The sequence below is a fragment of the Phalaenopsis equestris genome, unplaced genomic scaffold (assembly GCF_001263595.1).
Source record: "Phalaenopsis equestris unplaced genomic scaffold, ASM126359v1 Scaffold000094, whole genome shotgun sequence".
Classification (NCBI taxonomy): Eukaryota; Viridiplantae; Streptophyta; class Magnoliopsida; order Asparagales; family Orchidaceae; genus Phalaenopsis; species Phalaenopsis equestris.
The window spans coordinates 6,066,151-6,090,836 of NW_018164536.1; the positions used below are offsets into that span (position 1 = coordinate 6,066,151).

Sequence of the window (24,686 nt, forward strand, 5' to 3'; positions counted from 1 at the left end):
CCGCTTTCTCAGAGCGAGGAGGCTTCCTGATTCTGGTGCTGCTCGGATTTGAGGCAGAGTATCAAATCCTTCTCTTTTACGCCTCAGAGATTTTACTTTTGTTTAGATTTGCTTTTGTTATAGATTGATCTGATCAGACTAGTTTATTTTTTTCTCTAATTTTGAGAATTTATCAATTGTTCAGATCTGTGATTCAAGAGAACGAGTTGTATAGAAGCCATGGCTCTGGTGAGTTTCCCCTATGAGTTATTGTTTCATTAGAATTCTATCCCGTACATTTGAGAAGCTCCATATATATTTTTTTAATGTTCATGTATTAATCTTCTACATATCTCCCTTATTTGACTATTTGATTTTTTTTTTAGGTTTGATTCATTGTGATTTTATATTTTCGGGTAGAAAGGGAGGCAGTTTTTAGGTCCAAGTAGAACTTATTGTCTGTTGGTTTAATCTTGGAGGAACGACCAATTTCCTTTACTTGTTTTGTTTCCTTTACTTGTTTTGGTGAATTTTTGGTGAATTTTTTTTTTTTTGTTATGCCTGGTGCGTACTTATATAAGAATCGATATCTTATACAAACTGAATGAATTCTAATGATTTGATTTAATTCTTTGAGCGAAAATGAGGACGTTCAATGTCCCCTTTTTATTTTTTGTGAAATAATTGAAAGGGCCGTTGTGCTGAGTTATTGTCACAGTGATAAATTATTAGTAGGGAACAGAAATCATGGCGGAAGAGCATCAAAACTCTGGAAATGATAGAATAATGTAAGCTTCGGGAGGCCATTCGGCTTGTATGTGGGCCTTATATAACAAGGATTCAATCTTTCCTCTCCTTTTATAGTGGAGTTTTTATATTTATATGTATTCATTGTCTTGTTTCGTTTAAATGATTGTATGGTTATTGTGATCAAATTTTAAAGAGTTTAAATGATTGTGGTTATTGTGATCAAATTCATTGTCTTGTTTCGTCTAAACCCTAAGGCATGCCTCAAGGTATAAACATTGAATGCTTTTTTAAACAGCAATTGTGATAACTTTTCATAATAGGCTTTTTTCGAGAGTATGGGTCATTCTGAGGCAGTTTCAGCTTGTTAATAAGTTGTTGTGCAACAGCTGTGGCAGGAAGCTGCTGCGGATAAAATAGTTGTCTGTTTATTTTTTGCAGTTTGAAAACAGCTATGTTGCAACTATTTTTAGACAAATAATAATTCTTCCCATGTATTGTAATATTGTTTACAACAAAATTGTTCATTCTAATTCATTCCATACTTAAAAGCAAATATCTAGTTCGAATGTTATAAAATAAAAATAGACATCTCACTAAATAATAAGTAACACGACTATCAAAATAAAAAAAAATTACCAAAATAACAATTAATAATGTGATAATATTATTTTTAAAATACAGCAGACGTAGATCACGAGATAAGTTGTCCTTCAGAGAAACTCTCTATGCTTGATTACTTTCAACGTTGAAATCCTCTAACTCATCCGCTCTCCTGAAAAGTCACAAATGTTTTGTTTTTCTCCTTGGATGTCTGTAAACCTCTCCCGTGTCTTTGTGACTGTCGTGAAGTAAACTGAGAACATCGTAGTTTGCAGTAGCAGTGCATTCCTTAGAAGTGTCAGAAATCCTCGAGCTCATCTTTTCTAAGGACTTAAAATAGATGTCGTTAGATTTAACACTAGTAAAAATTAATAACATAAATAATTAATTAAAATTTTTTGAAGCTGTGAAATCTCAGAGAATTTAGTATACCAACAAATCTATCACTACAAAAAAACAATAAATATGATAAAAAAAAGTTCCTGGTTGCTTTTAACCACGTAATACCAAGTCCGTGTACGTCACATATGCATATCACCAAAGAAAGGTCATTCAGATGAACCTAAAAAATCATAAAACTGAAAAAGAAGAGGAACTTGATTATCTTCATTAGGTTTTCACATGCGACACCAACCAATAACATACAAATCATCCAGAAGAACTCATAAGGTCAAATGTCTCATTATAGACTTATAAAATCCACCGAAAAAAGATGCAATATTTAGGATACATATTATACTCATGATTGCCTCATCGCTTATCCAAGTGAAAAAAATGCATGAAAAATGAAAAATACATGTTAATTGCAAAAAAAATTGATACAATAAATATTAAAATATTTAAAAAATAGAAATGTACATGATTTATATAAAATATTGATACAATAAACAATGACTGTTACCAACAAACATTATAATTAATAAAAATAAAAACTAATGTTTTCTTCAATTACCCTCCACTTATAGCATCTGTAAATTTGTCCCTCAGCTCCATCATCTCGCATGCACTTTACCCATCTTGAATGCATGCATCGAGAATATTATTTTTGTCCTGTGATAAAGATTGTTCAAGACAATATTCATATGTCTAAGCAGGGATATGTGTTCGCTTTATAGAAATCAATTTCGTTGTGTGAAAGATGTCGAATATAAGTGTGGAGAGTCATTGTGATAATCACAATCTGCACATGTTTGAGAAACGTATAACTTGACATATTATGAAGTATAACTCATTTCTTATTACAAACTTCAAAATTTTTCTCAATGACGTCGTTTAAAGAGTTTCTTTTGTTGAACTTTTCTCTCCTGCCCCGCATGATATTGTCGGTTCTCTCGATGTTAGGTTTATGATATCTCGTATCAAGATAGGGCTTTAAATACCCTTGTTGCAAGAGATATCCAACATCGACCAAATTATATTTACATGATGTGAATAGAATGATTAGTGTTGAATTATAAAGAAGAAGGTGAGTAATTTAATCTCAAGTGAAAGTGTGGGTAGGTATGAGAAGTTTTATTTCTTATTCCGTGTTGCAAATTTGAAAATCTGACTGTCTTGTGCGCTGCTCTCTCAACCGGTCATGACAAAAGTGAAACACATGTTATGCGTCGGTGATCCGCACTTCTCAATGATTGTGAAATTTTCATTATTCGATACACGTGCTTCCACGTGTGTTCCATCGATTGCTCTAATACAATTTCAAAGATTAAAGAAGGTTGTGTATATTGTTGTATTCATGGTCTTCTGAATATAACGAAGAGAAAGAATTACCTTAAAATATTGCATATAATGTGGGCCATGTGCAATCTTTATGGGAGTTCTCTCAAATGTTGGGTCATCTGACTTGATAATTTTTTTATGACAAACTAACAAAAGCATTCAACCCAACTGAAAAGTATCTGCTGATTGTCTCCGATGAGTGTTAGAATCGCTTCATTGCTTCTCTTATAGATTAATTATGTGATAAAATGTAGAGGGTTATCGCTGGTGTCTCTAGAGATCATCTTGGAGGAGTTATAAAGTCTATGATTCCTGTATAATTCATCTAAAAGATCGATAAACACAGACTGTGTCATACAAAACATGTTGGTTGTCCTCCAAACAATTTCTCAACTCATTTATCATCAATGTAAGATGATGTCATGCAAGGAGACCGATCCTACAACTCATATATCAAAGATACCGCTACTACAATTCTTCTTCCGCGTCTCTCTCTCTGTGAATTCATGTTAGATAAATTCTCTATTCAGGTAACACATAAACATCATTAACAATCATAAATTAACAAGTTTGATGAAAAAAACAAATATCCAAAGTAGTATTAACAATGTTCCAAACATAAACAAGAAACATCCAAAGCAAAATCCAAATTAACCTAATGGAAAAAAAAATACAAATAGCCCAAAGACATAAATTCAAGCGTCTCTGTTGTCATAAAAATAATGTAATAGTTGACCCTACGGTCAGGGGTCATATTCATGAAGAACTTTACGAGTCTGATAACTTGTTGGATAGAAGTTTTTTGTGATGTCCCAAGGTCATTGGTGCATGAAGCCACTAGTTGTGAATTCTGGCTTCTAATGAAAGCAACCCATTTTTTTTTCTTTTTCTCCACCCTTAGGCGCTTTGCCCTACTAGTGGACTATTTCATTTTGGTTTGGGCTGGGACCTTTGTTGGAGTCAATTGTTCGTTCGGCATCCAAGTTCTCAGCCATGCTTGTAAACCCTCGCTCACTAGGGTCTATGCATTATTCCTCATTGCCGCAACCCCACCAAACATACGGTTCAACTTCTCTTTGAGCTCAGTGTCAATACTACTGAATTTTATTTTTTTGGCGGCTGATACTACCTGCAACATAAAGTGACATGGATATGTTGATATATTTCAGCAAAAAAAAATTCTATAGGTTTTAATCTATTTTCATATCCAATCTCTCATCCTACCATTATTGTGAAGCATCAATTGTTCACTTTACGGATTTCAATCCAAGCCCGTGGATCCACATTTCAATTCCTTTCAAAATTTTCAATCTTTTTTTAATTGATCACTTCCTTTCCCGTAATTTTCTTGAATTTTTTTATAATATTTTGTCAGTCCTCCTTGTTAAAATAGGTTGTGAGCCTATTTCCTGGCTCCACCTCCTTAAGGCAGAGATCACAAAATATTAATTTGTCTTTCTCATCCCACAAAACAGATGAACCAAGTTCTTTTTTCTTAATTTCTGAGTTACTAGCATAGAAAGGATTAAATAACATAAATATTTGACACAAGAAATAATTAACACAAGTAAAAATAAAGTTGTCGTATCTCACCATCGCCCCACACCAAACGCACTACCCCCACACCATTGCCCCCACACCAAACACCATTGCCCCCACACCAAACACCATCCCCACGCCACACACCATCCCCACGCCACACACCATCCACACACCAAACACCGAATTGTCCCAATAATTCATGTGCTGTGTTTGTAAATTTCTTTGAACTTTAAAGGATAATCCTGAGATAGCTAGGTAAATATCCCAAAACTTTTTTTTATGTGTTATAGGCCTTATTTTTCACTCAAATAATCAAATCATTCAAAGTTTATCTTCCCAAAAAATTGTATTAGCAAAATTTCATCCAACAAGATCCATTTACATACTCAACACGCAATTCAAATGAATTTACATCTCACACAATAACTTCAATATCTATGCACACAACACTCAAACGTGTAAAACGACATCAAAATGAATTCCATTACAATATCCTAAACATAAAGAAATCTTGGTGAAGCAGTGAAAAACACACGAGTATGGCTACCATCATTCTTCAAACTTCTAATTATGGATGCAAATGCCATGAATGCAAACACATAAGAATTGTGTGTTGGATTTGTAAATTTCTCTAAACAATATAGAAAAAGGAGCACCTGAAACATTGTTGATAAAACCAGCTTGCATCTTAAATTCTCAATCCATATTCATAAAATGCACGTCGCCTTAAACATTGTTGTTAACAAATATAACATCAGCTATCATTCTTTTCTCAATATTTTCACTGAAATATCAAAATTTTTAATGAAATTTCAATCCATATTAATGAAATACGCATTAGCCGAAAGATTGTTATTTATACATCGATCCAAGCATTTCTCAAATTCGCACTCATATATCACAAATCAACGTAGGAAGATGGAAGCAAAAATGTCAAAACCTTTAGGGTGATAGGTATGTAATCCTACAAAAAAAGAACAAAATTAATGTAGGAACCAACGCTATTATGCATCAACCAAAGATCACAAAACGATTGAAATCACAAAGCACATAAAAAAAATTGAGGTTGTAGCCACCGAGAATATAGAAAAAAGGAAGGCACACCCAAAAAAATTTTCTCTGTGCAAACCATATGACTTATAGAGCAAATCCATGAAGAAGATATGAGGGGGAGAGGATACCGGAGAAAGAAGGAAGCAAATGCTGGCAAAAACCCTATCCATATGTGTCGGCAAGCAAAGAGGAGTAGAAAAAAATTCCTAGGCAGATTGCTTGCGGAGCGAGGTCAAGCGGGAGGGAGGGCGCGATAGTAAAGAATGCTAAATAACGCAAAAGAAGCCGAGACGGGATTGTGGTGCGACTTATCGGGTGCGTTTAATAAAATGTGCTCGCTCTGCAAAAACCAAACAAACTGAACTGCGGGAGTGGGCCATGCTGCAGCTTATTCTAATAAGCTGCGCCAAACACACCCTATATCCTACAAATTGGTGCACCGGTTTGCTGCTTTGGTTGGTCCTGGGTATTCTATATGTGGCTTTCTTGCAAATATTTAGTTGATATGAGGGTTGTGAAATCATTGCTGCTTAGTAGTTTTAGTTATGAAGATATATTTTGCATATATTATACGTCTTAACTTTCTGATATGTTTTTGACTTTCTGTTTATAGATTCTTCATTCTGGCTTGAAAAACAAAAATTCTTTCAAGACCCTCATTGCTGCAGAATACAGTGGAATTGAGGTTGAACTCGTTAAGAATTTTCAGATGGGTGTTTCAAATAAAAGTCCTGAATTTCTTAAAATGAATCCACTAGGGAAGGTAACTTTGGAAGATGAGTGTTTCTATATAAATCTTTTATGGAATTAAATCCAAATTTATTTGAATGATGTGTGCTGATGTAGGTTCCTGTATTAGAGACCCCTGACGGAGCTGTCTTTGAGAGCAATGCTATTGCACGTTATGGTATTTTTTTTATTTTCTTTTGTGAATTATGAGTTGTAAGGCACAAATTTGATGTTTGCGGGATTTGAACGCAATTTTCAAGATCTTTATCAACTAAGCTGGCAGACTCTGAATGATGTATATAGACTACTCCATTGAATTTAAAACTTACAACTTGACTCCATTTGTTTGTAGTTACGCGGTTGAAAGCTGACAATCCTCTTTATGGTTCTTCACCGATTGAATATGTAATGATCTTTTTCTCCTTGTTTCTTCTTTTAGGTAAAATGTATATTTTATACTATTCTTATGTACTTTCTTAGGCTCAAATTGAGCAATGGATTGATTTCTCAACAAATGAAATTGATGCAAATATTTTCCGTTGGCTTTCTCCTAGAATGGGAATTGCACCTTACAATGCCCAGGTTAATTTGCCTTATTTTATTTTATTTATTTAAATTTAACATATAATATCACTGCTAAATACTCTCCTTTCATCTTATTATTGCATTATAATTCTACAGGTGGAGGAGTTTGCCATTTCTTCTTTGAAGAGGGGATTGGAAGCTTTGAGCACTCACCTTGCTAAAAATACTTACTTGGTTGGACACAGTGTGACATTAGCCGATATTATATTGGGTTGCAACTTATACATCGGGTTTACTCGAATATTGACTAAGAGTTTTACCTCAGAATTCCCTCATGTAGAGAGATACTTTTGGACAATCGTTAACCAGCCTAATTTCCACAAGATCATCGGTGAGGTTAATCAGGCCGAATCCATTCCACCAATTGCTTCAAAGAAGCCGGCCCAACCAAAGGAAACAGCGAAACCCAAGGAAACAGTGAAACCCAAGGAAGCAAAGAAAGAAGACAAGAAAGAAGCTAAGAAAGAAGAGCCAAAGCCGAAAGCAGAAGAGCCCGCGGAGGAGGAGGAGGCTCCAAAGCCCAAACCAAAGAACCCACTCGATCTTTTGCCTCCAAGTAAAATGATATTGGATGAATGGAAGAGGCTTTATTCAAATACGAAAACTAATTTCCACGAGGTTGCCATCAAAGGTTAGTTTATCTTATTTGTGTTTATTAGGGGTGCTAAAAATTATTCCAACACGTCAACTTAACCCGAACCCGACTCAGAAAATCCGGTTTTGAATTTATCCGAAAAATTTACTTGTTTAATTTTTTGGGTAGAATTTAGTTCCATTAACCCGAATTTGACTTAAATTTGACGCAAATAGCCGTTGTGCCTTATGTTAAATGAGTTGTATGGGTCTGGTTCGATCAGCTAGTTGGATTCTGATTGGATTTTCTGACCCTTTTATTATTTGGGTCAGGTTATGATTAAGCAGTTTAAGGTCTGGTCAAATTTGTGTAAAACTCAAACCTGACTTACGAACCCCTATTTGACACCCCTAGTATTTATGTTTGTTATGAAACACTTTCATCTTTTGTTTCATGTTGATTTCATTTGGTCGGTTAGGTTTTTGGGATATGTATGACCCCGAGGGATACTCACTATGGTTCTGTGAGTATAAGTACAACGATGAGAACACGGTTTCGTTTGTGACCTTGAACAAGGTGGGCGGCTTTCTCCAACGAATGGATCTTGCGCGAAAGTATGCTTTTGGTAAGATGCTTGTGATCGGGTCTGATGCACCGTACAAGGTGAAGGGTCTTTGGCTGTTCCGAGGAAAGGAGATTCCTCAGTTCGTACTTGATGAATGCTATGATATGGAGCTCTACGAGTGGACGAAGGTGGATATTAACGATGAAGCTCAGAAGGAGCGTGTCAATGCCCTTATTGAGGATCAGGAGCCCTTTGAAGGGGAGGCTCTATTGGATGCCAAGTGTTTCAAGTAAAAACTTCAGATGGCATGCGGTGAACTTTTAAGAACTCTCAAGTCTTCCATCCTAATACATTTTTGTCTGTTGATCAAGTTTTGCTTAAACTATTGATGTTATTTTAATGAACTTATCCTCTGTTGTTGTGTTAATTTTAAAATGTTTTAACTTGAAAGAGTTTGCCATATTCAACATTTGTTGTGTTTTTTGAAGTGGATAAGATTGAAGCCAAGGTTTCAGTTTGTGAAAGGATGCATCTGTGGTCTTCTGATTCTTATTTTTAAGGTGTATTTTTAGGAAGATGGAGCCTTTAGTTTCCTAACTAATGATCAAATATTGAACTGGAATGCTGCCAAATTTTAAGGCACATGTTTTAAGAATTGCTATTTATTCATGGGATCTTTAGACTAGTTTCTTTTGTGTGAATTGGTTTAAATAATATTCCTGACAGAAATAGAAAGAGAAAGTTTTTTTTTTTTCTTTTATTTATTTTATTTTAATTTGAATTCTAGTGTTCTTAAGATCAGAAGTGAGTTTTAATTCTGAGGGTTAGAAAGCTGCATTGTAATTTTTAACATATTTAGTAAATATGAAATTAATGCCATTCAATGGTTCTTTGTAATATATATATCCTAAATTAGCCATCACACTAAGCATGTAGTTCCAAACAATTTGATCGTGACTAGAGGTTTTATGAATACAATGTTTGTTTTATCTGTAAAGGTTCATCTCGTGCCATAACAACCGCACGAATGACACAACATTATCTTTGTGAACTTAATATAGAGTATTTAATAAGTTATTTGTTGACAATAAATAAATTTGTTTTGTTAACATAAATAAACGAGCTGGCCGTGTTTAAATTTGATTCATTTAACCTTCCAAATTTTAAAAATGTCCAATCTTATTTATTTAATGATTTGAATCAGCTTAATCTAGTATCAATCTAGCTAAGTTTGTTTTGTTCATTGAGTCAATGGATGGGTGACCTTGAATTGTCAATTGTTAGATGATTGAGTTAGTAGAGAAAATTCCTAGCTGCATCTTCCCTATTGAGTCAGCCATCTACATGATAACTATCTAGTATGATACATTAGATATAACATCTATAAGAATAGAATGCTTCATCCATATATTTTAGAAGAACACAATTAAACATCAAAAACAAAGTTTCAATTGAAATAAATTTGGAGATATTTAATTCCTTTCGTCTCCCATCTCGTCTGTTCCCTTCCTCAATTTCAAGCATTTCTTTTCTACATTTGTTTGATGGCTATTTGGAGATGGTAAAAGTGTTAGGATAGCTAAGGCTAGTAATACCATGAGTTGATGAGAGCTGGTAATTTGGTTGTGTCAAAAGGATCGAGGTCTATAAATAGTTCTATGAGGAAAATGGTGGGAAGGGTTAGTACAAATAATATGGAGTGTTATGTTCAATTGACATGAATGGGCAGACTTATGGACTACAAATTAGTCATATCATATAGGAGTGTTAAATTGGGTTTATAGGTTGGATTCAAGTCAAAAAGGTTCAAATTTGGGCCGAAATTAAATGGGTCAGAAAGTCTAACTTGAATTAGGTTTGCTTTCAAACTGACACGAAACTAACTGTATAACCCAATAAATATATGTATAATAATTATTTGGGTTAATTTTAAGTCAGATTCGGGGCAATTATTTCAGTTTGAAATGTAAGTTTCAAGTTAATTTTAGATTGGTGGGTCAACCCAAGCTTGATAAAAAAAAATTAAATTTGTTGAAATTATTAAACCCGAAACCGACCCAAAAATTAATTGAGTCAACCCGAACCCAAAAATTGTAAATTGGGATCGAGTCGAGCTGACATGTCAAGTTATTTTTGACACCCCTTATATATAATGGGTGATAGTAATGCTGATGATGGAGAGGAGGACATGATGGAGTGTAGGTGGGGGTTATATTTTGGTAATATTAGTGAGCGTTGTCATAAATCTTCTAATAGCATTCATATTTATATTGCACACATATACACAAATGAACACACGTATAAATACGATCAACGGTATATTTCTCTACAATTTCATTAACGACATCAAAGTCACCCTCAACATCATGTAAACTAGTCAATGGGGTTGTATGAATAACAAATTGCATTATTATGACCTCCATTTTTATTAATAAGCGACCTTTAATCTTTGTCTATCATTTATCTAGCAGGCTTAGTTGTAATCACTATTAACAAGTCTATTTTATCTTTTAATCTTAGAAGATACTTGGTAAAGTACACTTGAATCATTCATTATGCGAGAATAAAAGGATTAAATTGTATGTATGCCCCCCTTGATAATATCTTATTATTGTTATATTGTTTATGTGCTCTTGTGACTTAATTAGGTGAAAGGTATGGCCAATCATAGCTTAAGACAAATTTTTGACATGCTCTTCAGGATACTATATATATATATTTAAAGGAAATCAATATTTAGCAAGACACAAATATTGATTTCTCATGTGTTTTTTGGTTCTATAATGAGAGCCCAAACCATTTGCCTAAAATTCCAGAGCCTCCGCGCCACAGTGATATCGAACCATTGACCTGAAAGGACTTACAGTGACCCCGCCACCAAAATGTCAAAGCTTGCGATGCACACACACACACACATATATATATATATGTATTCGTGTTATCGATGGCTTGTTGGTTGGTACCTTCGGCGTAATTCCTCTTTTGTCGTGAGTTCGAATTCATATAAGTAGAATTAGCACATATGAGACGGACAGACACATGCTACCATCAATTTTTTAATATATATATATATATATATATAGAGAGAGAGAGAGAGAGAGAGAGAGAGAATCCAGAGGAAATTTTTTATATCACACAAAAAGAAATTAGTATATATATAAGAGCGAATTTTATATATCACAATTTCATATCACTCCATAAGTGCAGCTTTCTTTAATTCAGTTGCATTGTATATGTGGCTAGAAGTAGTAAGAATAAAAAATGAGTGATTTATTTGGAAAATAGAGCCTTATTTATATACATTTTTTACTATTCTTTTAATTTTATTTAGAATATACAGACATGTTTGAAAATATTAGGTTCAAGTTAATGTTTTCTTAATTTATTTTTCAAATAAGTACCATACATGATGTCATCTATTGCCTCATACAACAACTATATGATTGCTTCATTAAGAGTTCGTTTGCTAAGAGTTCTTTTGCGGCAGCTTGTGCGTTTCAGGATAAGCTGCTTATCCTGAAACGCGGTCCGCAGGCCGACTGCAGGGGTTGACCCGCGACCTGCGTTTAGTGTAAAAACTCAAATACAGTTTCGGATAAGCTGGTGAAACACGCGAACCAAACAGAACGGCGCCTACACTTATAAGCTGCCCCTAACAGACCCTAATTTAACAATGTCTTAAGTTTGTGAACGTTTGTAGCATAGTTTGAGCTATTGACTATCATGATAACTCAGAAACAAGACCTAGTGTAACAAGTCATATTAGGACTATTCAGTAGCAAACTTATTTACTCAACATCTATTCGAAAATAATTCTTTTTGTATCATCTCAATTTCATAATACTAAATCATTAAATTAATAATCTTGATGTTTCAACAAATTCAATAAAACACATATGAAAATAACTCTGTGATTATACAAACATATAATTAACTTCAATCCATGTAATTAAAATGCTATTTAAGTTAATTATATCGTGAATAATTAAATGAATGGTATTGGATTGTGATGCCACCTCTTGTCTAGTACAACAACCATGTAAGTGCTTCATTAACTTAACAATCGTAAATTTATTAAAGTTTATGACATGTAGTTTGAACTATTAACTATCATGACATAACCTAATGTAACAATCATATATTGTAACAAGTCTTAAAACATTGATTGTGCATTGAAAATTTATGCAATTTTTATTTGAAATAACTTTTTTTATATCATCCTAATTTTATCACAATTACCAAATCATGATTAAAATATTAACATAACAAAAATTATCATCTCACATTTATATACGCTATAGCTTTTTACATTTTAAAACTTATACATAATAACCACAATGTTGCGATAAAACTAATAGAATACTTCATGATTCCTAATTATAGAGGAACACGACTACAAACAACGAAAAGAGTGCACTTATTAACAAAAATATCGATCTCATTTCATTATTGTCTTACAATTTTATAAAAATATATGATATAGGGGTGGGTAAATAGATTAGTAAATTAGATGAAACCTACAATTATATTTTGATGCAAGTAAATTGATATGTAAGCTGACAATTATTATATCATATACAAAACACAAATATATTTAAAATATATCATCTCAAAGTCATTATAAGGGGCATATTATCATCTCAGAAGTAGTTTGTACGACTCATTTTATCATGTTTAGTACTATAAGAGACATTTACCATCAATTATGTATTAAGAAAGTCAAGTATCAAGCTTATTATATTATATAATATTTTATTTGTATCAATTATAACAAGTTTTCAATTGTAAACTAACCCTCTGGTAGGGTTAATTATGGTGCGATAGAGGCTGACAATTTGTACAGTCATCTTGACTTTTACAATCGGGACCTAGTGGGTGATGCATTTGTTTAACTGGATCGCCGCAACAAGCGTGATACATTGCATTTCAAATACATACTCAGAAGCATGAAAATCTATCATCCAAAATATATAAAATATACAGAGATCCTAGATCCAGTATAATAAAAGTACGTACATAAAACATATGTACGAGATCCCAAAACTATCGTGTAATAGCTGAACAAAAAGACATATGGTTACTCGCTCCGGTGCTCTTTGCCCATATATAGAAGGAAATAACGAAGAATGAGCAACAACGAGCTCGAAGAAATAATTAGGGCTAACATAAAATTTATATATGGAAAAGAAACAACGTTCTTATTCGTAGAAAATTGTGCATGTCTACACACAAATAATAATATGCTAGCATGGTGGAGAACATGAAAGTAGAGCGGATACAAGTAGTATAAAAATCAAGACTGTAGTGTAACATGTAGGTCGTAAGCATGAAAACAAAAATATAATAAAAAACATGTTCATGAGCATGTTCATTCATTTCTTAGAGGTCATATCATAATAATGTCATTTTTTTCATGCATACAGTTCAACTATTTTTATGTTCTTTCATCACGTGTAGTCACCCTGCCCCAAAAATAATATAAATTATTGATAAAGAATGAGATTCCTCCAACATAGCAGTTATCAACAACCCTCTTGATACCCACGGTTCTTTAACGTCCAATCACCGTATAATTCCAACGATTTCCAGAGTTTCGTCCCAGTATAAATAACAGTAGTTAGGAATACTACATCCCTGCATAATATATTTGCAAGCACTCATATAATAGTGCACCCATAACATTATTCATGATATTTATATCACCACTCCTACATCAAGCATTTATAAGACATTACATGTATCATAGTCAAATGCATGAAGCATAATAAATGAATACTTGCAAGAAATTCATATCATATGCATAATCATATGTAGCGTTGTCTAATCATAATGTTACATATATCATAAAAAATTCTAAATGCATTTATGTCAAAATAAACTTATAAAATATTATTCATCTTAAATTAGCACAATATTATTTCACTTATTTTGACGGAGCGATCCTACGATGAATTTCCCAATCTCGTATTGAGCTCGCTTTAAACCTTTAGGATTTCATGAATTCTTAGTTTATATCATGATTTAACCCTAAATATAATTTATTTGTGAAATCTTCCTAAAAAGAGAATTTCCTTGCATTACCTCCTCCCCATTACCATCTCTTATTCCCTTCAAACTTAACCATCAAATAAAACTCACCCTCAAATAAAACAAAAACATCAATCAAGCTTCATAAGAAGCTGAAAGAAATACAATACTGCCGAAGTACTCACCCTAAACCATCATTAATACTAATTTTCTCTTAAAATTGCCTTTACAAGAATAGTAATTCTCTACTCATACCATTGTTCATGACTAAGAAAAATAAATGAAATTCCTTAATTAATGTAATCAATTCCAAATCTACAAGCATAATAACCTTTCTTTCAAATACCTTAATCAGCTTAAGGCTGCAGTCATTCCTTCCCCAAAAGGCCAAACCGCAAGCAGAAGCTTATCTGCAGTACTCAAGACAGAAGCTTACCTGCAAGCTATTACCTTACTTCTGCCTCTCCAGCACTCAATTCGCATGGAAGTTTGTCTAGCCTGGGAGTAGCAACAGGAACGGAAGAGGGAAATGCTGAATAGGGACTGATTAAGGCTTATCCCCATCATAATAATATATTTATATATGTATAGATTTATATGAATTTATCTCAACTATTGAAATCACCCTCAACCATTACATGTACAATTTAGTGCATTTCTCTGAACTGTTACAGTGAAATAATTAATTATGTTAATTTTGAAAATAATTAATTGTAAATTGAGTGTTATTTTAAATTTTATATTTCCCAGCATATCCACAATATATATATATATATATATATATATATATATATATCATAAGTAATATTACTGATAGGACTTAACATTCAACACAACATCTCATTTTGAATAGACATGAAATTAAAGTAAACTTGAAAAGTTGAGGTTTTATATAAGGAATCAATATGATCAATCTAATATGCTAATGGTAATAAGGAAGCTATAATAAGCTTAAATCTCAATTATTCTGAAAATATATCGTGCTTCAAATTAATCAAAATTTTTAATAATTTATTAATGTTAAATTATAGCATCTAAAACATAGAAGATATATGTAAAAAAAATCAATATCATTATGTCAACATATTACAAAATAATTAACATAATAACATATTAAAATTTATAAGTTAAAAATGTTCAAATATGAAGATATTTTTGTTTTGATGAAATATGTTCATATAAATTATATGAAATAGCATAAAAAATAATCTTTGAAAATTATAGTAGGGTAACTCTGATTCACCTCAGACCAAATAAGTTTTTCAGCTTACCTACCTTTTTAAAACATCATGAGGAGCTTCAAATCTTAGTTATTTTCTATTTCTCACTCTATTTCACTTACATTCTCTCTAAATCTATTATGGTTGATGAAGGAAGGAATTAACTTAAATTAAAAGTTTTGAATAGTAATTAATTTTTTTATGAAAAAAATAAAGTTAAGGTTATATTTGTATATTCTCTTATATCTTAAAATTTAGAGGTTTAAAATTTATTAACAAATAATTATAAAATAATTCATCATATCTAAAATTCTCTAGTGAAAACTATTCAAAAAATGAATTTTAAATGATTCCAAAAAACCTACTTACTTCAACATATATCAATTTATTTGAAGGGTTTTGGTTATATTCATAATTTTGAAGAGTTTTGGTTATATGAACAACGTCCCATTCATCATATTTTTACCGAAAACGTGTGATTATGTATATAAATTCAAAACAAACAAGAATGAGAAAATACTATTGTTTCTTTCTGTATATAATTGAAACTAGATGTATCATAATCTCATCGCTATAAATAGAATATCGTTTTTGAATTCTCATTACATGTACCTAACTTTTTCTTGCATATTACTTCTCTTTCAAACTCACAAGTTCATTAGACTTTTATTGTTTGAATTTACTTGTTTCTCAACTGTTTCTTATCTTAAGCCATAATATAATTAGATTCTTTTTTTTTGTAAATCTTAGTAATAATTCTTCTGTTGTATTTGAAACTCTATTGGGTGCATCTAACATCTTTTTTCTTGGTAAAGAAACATGAACACATTACAAATATAAAAAAATCTAATTGCAAACTTTCAACTTCTAGCTATGACTTAAATGACCCAATGTACATGGAGGCATACATTTCTCATGTCACATAAAAGTGAGATGGATAAAATTATTAGACAGTTTGATGCTAATGATCTTTTTGTAAATGTTGAGAACACAATAGCTTCAATGAAAAACTTTACTTCAATAAAAAAAAACATTATGTAAGTTCATGACTAACTTTAAAGGTGTGAGATTGGAGGAAAAACTTGAATAATATTAGATTAAATTTTTGGCATTTTGTAGTGATATAAATGAGTACCCTGCATTATGCTTGGTTAAAGAATGTTGAAATAAGAGAGAATAACTTCTTCAATATGAAATGGCTGGACCAGAAATCTACTTTTATTGTGATTACTTTCAACTATATCAAAGTTTTAACATATTATGTTATAATTATGATGATTGCATTCTACTATCTCAAAGTTATAAGTCGTACTATCATCGTTGTGATTGCATTCAATGTATCAAATTTATAGTTTATTATGTTATGATTGTTGTGATTGCACTCTACTATATTAAATTTATAACTTATCGTGTTATAGTTAGTTTGAATCCTTTCCAACTCCCTTGAATAGGGCTAACATTCGAATCATTTTCAAACATTTGTGCAAATTTTGCTTGATTAAGTTAGAAGTTCCAAGGAACATTTTTGAAATGTTCGTTCCTTCGTTTGAAACACCTCGAACTAGGTTCTAATGCAATCAAATATGAACCAACTTTATTAGTGAAGGTACTTTAATAACTTGTTGCGAATAATAAAGTGAACATTTTGATTTGAAATGAACTTAAAAAAGAAAGTAGGCTAAGAACTTGGCCAATGACAATTTTTTGATATGCTTGCCTATAAACAAAAAATAAAAAAATCTAAAGAAAGGCTAAACGGCAATCGTACGGGCTGAAGACAGATGGCCCATTATTATTTTTATTCATTAGAAGCACTTAGGGGCTCGGTTAGAGCGAACCAATCTGCCCTAATCAGGCGCAAAGGTTGCATAACCTAAGCGAATCTATCTGGATTCTTGAGTGGCACCGGCGAAACCCGCAAGCTTTTCAATTGTGTTAGCTTAGGGGGCGGCACTCCCCTTCGGATCCATTAGCTCTCTCTCTCTCGGCAAGCTCCCATCGCCGCACCGCCGCCGCTGGCATGCCGGAGCAATGGGAGAAGAACGATCCCTCGGCTTCTGTCGATGGTATCGATTCGCCTGTGGAGGATCAGGAAGAGTTCGAAGTTGAAGAGGAGGAAGTAGAGATGGAAGAGGAGGAGGAGGAGGAGGAGGAGGGCGGCGAAGAAGAAGAAGAAGAGGAAGAAGAGGAAGAAGAGGGCTCAGAAGGCAAAGAAAAAGAGGACGTTGAAGTGGAAGAGGAGGAGGGCGAAGAGGAAGATATGGAAGAAGTTGAAGAGGAGGAGGGAGATGAGGCCGGGGAAAATGATGGTGAAGAAGTTGAGGAGTTGGGGGAGGATGGTGTAGATCGAGAGCAAGAGGAGATCGATGAGTTTGAGGAGGGAGAGGGGGAGGGAGAGGAGGAGGGTGAAGAAAATGAGGAGCAAGAACCTGAAGAGGTGGAAGAGGGAGGAGGAGGGGGAGCAGGAGGAGGAGGTGGCGGTGATGGTGGAGGAACGAGAAGGTGGGGCGGAAGTGGTCGAGGAGGAAGAAATGGTAATGGAAGATGAGAGTATGGGGAAAGGAGAGGAAGAGACTGGCGTCATTTCTGCAGATACTGCAAGTGCTATGCCAGAGGATGCTGAGGGTTTGCCCTTTTCTGCTTTTATTTATATTTTCAACTGTTTCTAATATTCGTTCTTCCCTTCCATCCTTGCTGCATTAGCATTTGTTTTTGTTCTTAAGAGGTTGATGTAGAAGTCCGCATGCTTAAAAATTGACTATCGACAATTGTGGGAGGGTTGGAGGATATAAACAACTAGCATTTATTAGGGTTGATAATGCAGCTGAATCGCTGGACTCAAGTTGTTATTAATTTTTTAGACTGACACGCAGTGACTTTGATTCCACTTTGAGAATGGGGCCTTTGACACTAATGCAATTTAGGTATTTTATGTTTGGTAATTAATCTTGGCTGAATGGGTTTTCTGATATTAATTCTAAAATTGCTTAGAAAGGAAATTAAAACATATATAGTTCTAATCAGCATATATTTACTAAAATAAATTACATGTTACAAAAATGAAGAAAATATTTAAATAATAGAGGCTTAGAATTAATAGACTTAAGATTGAGTATATGTCATGCAATTTTAATGAATTTAATATTCAAATGTATTATTTTTTGCTATTAGAACTTGAAGTGATACGTGAGCGTGATAGGTTTAAGTATCTTGATTCTATTAGACCGAATAATGTGGATATATATGGTGATTTAACTTATACAAATTAGGGTTAGTGTGTTAAATTAGAGAGACACCATAGGAATATTATGCTATGAGAGATATCTTATAAACCTAAAAATTGGCCATGCATTATGGATTTCAATGTTTCACAGTAAAAATATTTGTTGATAATTAAGTTGAGCATGTTATTATAACATCATTATGGATGTGTGCACCATTAGAAAGGACACATTTAAAAAAAAATGCTTATTTTAGAGAGATGGTTGAAGTGCATCTATCGATTAATATGGTTGAGAAGAAATTTATATGGTGTGAACATATACAATGAAGACCATAAAGTACACTAATTTGACGGATTGATAAAATTAGTGTCAAAGGATTTGGAAGGATAATGGGTAGACCGAAGGTAACATAGGTGAAAGCTGTTTAAAATAGTTTAATCGCTTCATTTGTGCTGCCTACTCTTTTGTTACAAGTTTCACATGCTTAATGATTGGATAATGATGTTTATCCTCATCTTTATTCTTACGTTTGCTTCTCTTCTTCCTCTTTTGTTTCCTCTATCTTGATATTTTGTATTCCAGTGCCTAGATGCTTACATTACACTTTCTATCATTGTTTATATTACCATGCTATGGATAATAGTGGGAGGAATGATGAAGATTTTGAGGCATGATATCAACAACTTCTTCATTTTCCTTCTTTATTTTTTATAATTTTATCATTGGCCTTTTTTGTTGAACTCTTTTACCTCAGATGTTAAATAACTATTATTTAGAATGTTTATTCTTATCATGTTTAGCTGTTTATTTTTGTTAGGTAAGCCATGATAAGCTTAGCATATTTAAGCAGTAAACTTTTGAAGCTTAAACTGTAAGTTGTCTTAAGCTGTTTGGTGTTTTTTATTTTTTATTTTTTTAGCTTTATGCTTGAATTGTATAATGGAGTTTTTGTGACTTAGAAAACAAGGAAACGTTTTGACAACACTTCTCATGTCTATGTTACCTTGCCATAGATACAATAAGTGTTAAACCAAGCATTCCAAAAGTTTGGACACAAATTGTTAAATATAGAAGAAGATGGGAGTGGAAAAGGCAATCTGGACCAATATGGAAACTCAAATCCAACTCCTAGCCATAGATAACCTTTGAGGACAACACTAACAATTGAAGTTGAATCATGGGTGGGCGGTAGAGCAAAGTTTGTTGAGGTTTAGGGAGGAGAAGAAGCAGAGCGATTACTATGGAAGGGAGAAGATGAATAGCCTAGGCTTTAGAATGTGAATAGATCGCAGTAGGAAGACTTTGTACCGTGCTAAGTGTGGTCGAAAGAGGTCTTTGCATATCTTCACTTTTCTTCTTGAGCATACACAAGCCATGCTTGGCTTAACTCGGTTTAAGAAAATACACAAATTTGTTCTTCACCTTTCTTTTTTATCTTCACTTTTCTTTTTGAGCATGCACAAGCCATGCTTGGCTTAACTTGGTTTAAGGAAGTACACAAATTTTTTCTTCACAGAGAAATTAGACTTTAGCTTAGTCAAGCTGGCTGACAAGCCTAAACCAAACTCCAATAAGTTCAAGCATCTATTAAATGAAAGTTGACAGAAATAAATAGGGTTGTAAAACACGATATTCATATTGCTTTCAATAGCATGATAATTGTGTTGAAAAATAATATTACAACTAGTATACCATGATGTATATTTTATTCAGTGCTTTATGCATTCAACTTTAAATAAGAAATTTAAAAATCCTCAAACTAAGCTAAAAAATACCAAATGGCTTGACAATAGGATTTTTTTTTTCCTGCATATTGCTTTCAATAGCATGATGATTGTGTTGAAAAATACTATTAAAACTAGTATAATATGATTCCCCGAACTGTGCTAACAAATACAAATGGCTAAATACGATTCCTTTGTTCTGCATACAAAGGAGAAGGCTTTAGACAGTTAGCTAGTTGTCAACGCTTGCTTGGCATCTAAGACCCATCCTAATACAAATGAGATAGCCAAGGCATTGTTGCTATTTCGTGATGGAAAGGAAGGATTGGCCATTTCAGCTGACCAAGGTGCTTTTTTGGTGTCCAATATTTTCTTTTCATTGGGTTATTGTTTGAATCAAGCAAGGTCATTGGAAGGAGTTCTTCCCACTTAACTTGTAGGATGTAATTTGAAGTGGTGTGTGCTTTATAAAGCTTATTAGAATGATGGTATGACTTGGTAGTGAGGAGGGAGGACCCATATTCTCTCCTATTTTAGATCCGTCTAGGGACTTCTTGTAGTTATCGGTATCATTATGGTAATATCAGTTTATGATACGATGAAGAAAGAAATAGATGAGAGACAGGGATGATAAAAATTAGGGCCCATGTATAGCGGTTTACAATATATAAAAATAAATAATAAATTGGGAATGTTCTAGTAAGAAAAGAAATACAAATAATAAAACATAGTTTTGCTTTAAAACCTACTAAATTTTTTTTTCTATATTATTAGTCAGTACATAATTGTAACCTACCAAATCTGTCAAGAAATACTGGCCTCGCAAGCATTTGATCCTTGTCAAGTCACCAATCCTTTGTTGCTGTTCAGGAATTTACTCAACAAGGAATGCTTTTTGCTGCCGTTCTTCAATGCAGTGATTTTCCTGCTTTCTAAGTTGCAGGCCAGCTGCTGTTGTATGGAATTCTGCCATTGAGGCGTACCTATCAGCTCACTTGCCTAGAAAGGATGATGGACCGTCGACCCACATGACTCCAAATAGGAAAACAAATTTTCTCTTCTTCAGACAGGGCTTTTCTTATTATTCTGTAAAGGCTTTTGACTCACGCTCATTTTTGTGTTTCATCTAAGAAATGTGCTACCGACTGTATCACAAAATTAGAGATCTGATGTGATTTGAACTTCACATGACTATTGTTACTATTTTGAGAATAGTTATGTCATGTAAGCAGTTAAATTTTCCATCTCCATGATGGAACATGTACACCTATACAATATGTCACTGTCCTAGCTACTTCGTCTAGAATTTAAGAATCTTTTGTATTTTAAATTGAATTATGTGCATTAAAAAAAGAACGGCATTGCAACTGTTCTTGCAAACAACAAAAAAACGTTCATTGTGCTGCAAATACCATTTAACATTTTGATGGTATGAAATAAGATTCAGCTTGAAAAGTTTGAGGGATGAAAAGAATTTGGTAATGCGTTCTTGTAATTATGGTAATTATGGCTACAACAATCAGTCTTATGAAATGTGCTAAAGAAAGAAGGCATATTTCTTATTGACTTGCTTTTTTATGTGTCACTACTATTTAGGATACTGTTTTCAAATCACAAAGAAACCACACTTTTATTATCTTGAGTGTTTCTAATTTATTTAAATATGTTGATACATTCAACAATAATTGTAAAACATGGAGCGTTTAATAAATGACTTAATATTTGATATATATTAAAAAAATGTAATGTATGTACCTACTTTGAAGACAAATTTTAAATGCAAATCGGCAAATTTAAATTTCTAACAATTTCTATCATGCATAAAAACACATTCAATTGATTACATGTAATTTCCTTCAGATTGACAAGTATGATTATGCATTTAAAATTGTTGTAGTTATTTGATGTAAAAATTAGAAATTTCAAGATTGCATTAGAACACATTCAATTTATAGGAACTACTAATTTTAAATGCATGTAGTTTCAAGTTTTATAAAGCAAGCCAAAGGAAATTCATTAGCCACAATCTCGATCATCCACATAATATCTTTCTCTTTGAGGCTTAATTTTTTCATCTTCAAAATTTTCTTCTTTTTATTTCAAGTCAATATCATCTTTTCCTTCTTGAATAATATAAATGGATGTGGCTCGAAATGTCTTCATTGTCGATGAATTTGCCTTTGTTTTTTACTGACTAGATTTTATAGAACACTTTCAATCAATTTTCCTTGATGCCTGTTTAACTGTTTTCAAGTTAATTCTTCATTAATAAAATGCTGCTCATTACTATCATCCTTTTTTGTTAAGTAATTCTCACAACTTCTGTCAATACAATTCAAACTCATTGAATTAATAATATCTCTCAAATTGAATCTTTTTTTCAATGTTTGATTGTATTTGATGTACACTAAATCATTTAAACAATTTTGATCCAACCAGTTTCTCATCTGTGTAAATTTGTTGAAAAAGATGTAATAAACCATATGAATTATTTTGTTAATTTAAAATTAATAAACTATCACATGCTTGAAGAGATTTTAGTTCCTATCACCCTAAATAGCATTATAAGTGAAGCTTAACATCTTTGTGGCTGATGCACGTACATCTCCTATCATTCTGTTGTATTAAAATTATAATATTAGATTCAGATTAATCTATAAAAACTTAAATTATATAGAAGCCACAATTCATTATATTGAAAGATTTCTCTCTGTTTCAGATGACAAACTCAGTTTCAAATTGGCAATCTCCATAATTATAAAGAGAGATTTCTTAATTTATGATTAGTTTTTCTTTTGTCTTCCATTAACTTGTTAATAATTGCATATAAGCCTTCAGTAAATTATCTATTTGATTTTATTGTGGACTTGATATAAAAAAAAAATATTAAGATAGTAGCTAATTTGATGTTTTGTTTGTTTGAGTTGACATCTACATTTCACATGGTTGATGCAAAGGACTTGCTCATAGTTATTTTTATTTCTTTTAAATTCTCCACTAATTGCATCCATCATTTTATCTTTTGCTTTATAAGCATAATTCATAGTGGGCCTATTGTCAATATCTGCTAAGCTCAACATCTTCATCAATAGATTTGTAACCATCAAAGCGTAGGTCATACCACTCCAAAATATAGCATTGACAAGATCTCCTTAGCCTTCTTTCCTTCGCAGTCAATAAAATATAGATTTATTTTGTTCTTAAGTGGCAAACATATGCCTTAATTTTTTTCTTTCTTAAATTTTGCTTATGTATATTTGCAAGAGTGAGAAAAGAAGTAGCATAACAAACGGCTTGGTTGGTGATATACATATGGTAGGAGGTTCCGCCACCTACCCTCGATTAAGATATGGACACTCTACTTTAAGGAGAAGGTTGCTACACGCTTAAAAGCATAAATCCACAAAAAATAATGTCCAAATGCATATAATCAAGCAAAAAGTCCTCTAACAGGCTTTAGACAATATATTTATGTAAGGTAAATAGAAAAACTTAAATCTATTTCAAACAAAGAAAAATAGGGTGCTCTAAGGGCTAGCCTGCCTCTGTGGGTTGGAAAAATCTTGTAATAGAATGTCTGGGGTGGAATACCGCCTCTAACCTGCCTCCTGATCCCGCTTAGGCAAGAATCACACTCCCGCATCACTAGGAACACAAGCCACAAATGTGACCCCATCATATCTTCATCATGGACCAGATCAATGCAGATCCAAGAAATAAAGCACGCCAACTGATGTTCATCATTCAAACCAATTGAAGCAGCTCCTCCTCTTACCAAATTTATAACAACGTGGAAGTTGCAAAACGGCTGCTGCTCTTCTTCCTTGCTGTTTTTCCTTCAGGACAATCGCCGTCGCAGCTTCCTTCTTTTGAATGCTAGCTGATTCTCTTATTTTTCTCCTTCCATTTATTTTACAAACATCCATAACTCTTATATCGATCATCTTAAAGGAACTCTAGAGCATTGTCACCTTACATACTTGGTTTGGCCAACTCACAAGTTATAGCCTCGATTTTATTGGTTTTTTTGATTGATGCTGTGCACTATTGATTGTGATTAAGAATTATCTCTGAAGCTCAAGAACTCGAATATAGCTTGATAAATGTTTGAACTTTAGTTTATGATGATTCAAAATTGATTTTCTTCAATTTAAGGATGGCTTACTCGAAAATAATTGATTCAACTCCAAAATTAACTCAACATATATGCATATATACGACATGTTTATACAGAAGTATAAACATAGTGATATGCTTTTATGTACATATATGTATAAATACAAAATATATACACACACATCTTCTCCATCCATCTATTTACACACACACACACACACACATATATGCATCTATATACATATATATATATATACATATATATATATATACATATAT

At 32.8% G+C, this 24,686-nt stretch overlaps 2 protein-coding genes across 3 annotated transcripts in view; both read left to right on the forward strand.

The window, feature by feature from the left end:
• Nucleotides 1-8,620, forward strand: LOC110020244 (elongation factor 1-gamma 2-like). Of its 2 annotated transcripts, none has more exons than XM_020718274.1 (8): nucleotides 1-58; nucleotides 185-228; nucleotides 6,257-6,406; nucleotides 6,490-6,550; nucleotides 6,725-6,777; nucleotides 6,853-6,954; nucleotides 7,054-7,588; nucleotides 8,010-8,620. In XM_020718274.1, exons 2-8 carry the CDS (start codon nucleotides 220-222, stop codon nucleotides 8,387-8,389), a joined length of 1,290 nt encoding a protein of 429 aa, XP_020573933.1. In that variant the 5' UTR covers nucleotides 1-58; nucleotides 185-219; the 3' UTR covers nucleotides 8,390-8,620. The 2 variants fall into 2 exon arrangements, with proteins under 2 accessions (XP_020573933.1, XP_020573932.1); XM_020718273.1 differs by having other exon boundaries at nucleotides 3-53.
• A 9,163-nt stretch (nucleotides 8,621-17,783) lies between these two features.
• LOC110020154 (zinc finger CCCH domain-containing protein 36-like) overlaps nucleotides 17,784-24,686 on the forward strand; it is a 22,829-nt gene continuing 15,926 nt past the window's right edge. Inside the window, exon 1 of the mRNA XM_020718154.1 lies at nucleotides 17,784-17,968. Within this exon, the coding sequence (XP_020573813.1) occupies nucleotides 17,827-17,968 (142 nt within the window). The 5' untranslated portion in view covers nucleotides 17,784-17,826. The remainder of the gene's footprint in view (nucleotides 17,969-24,686) is intronic.

What these genes read in the sequence shown, in the direction of transcription:
- LOC110020244 (XM_020718274.1), top strand. An exon ending in AAATGAATCCACTAGGGAAG is followed by an intron (nt 6,407 to 6,489) that starts GTAACTTTGGAA and finishes GTGCTGATGTAG; the next exon opens with GTTCCTGTATTAGAGACCCC. An exon ending in CCACGAGGTTGCCATCAAAG is followed by an intron (nt 7,589 to 8,009) that starts GTTAGTTTATCT and finishes TTGGTCGGTTAG; the next exon opens with GTTTTTGGGATATGTATGAC.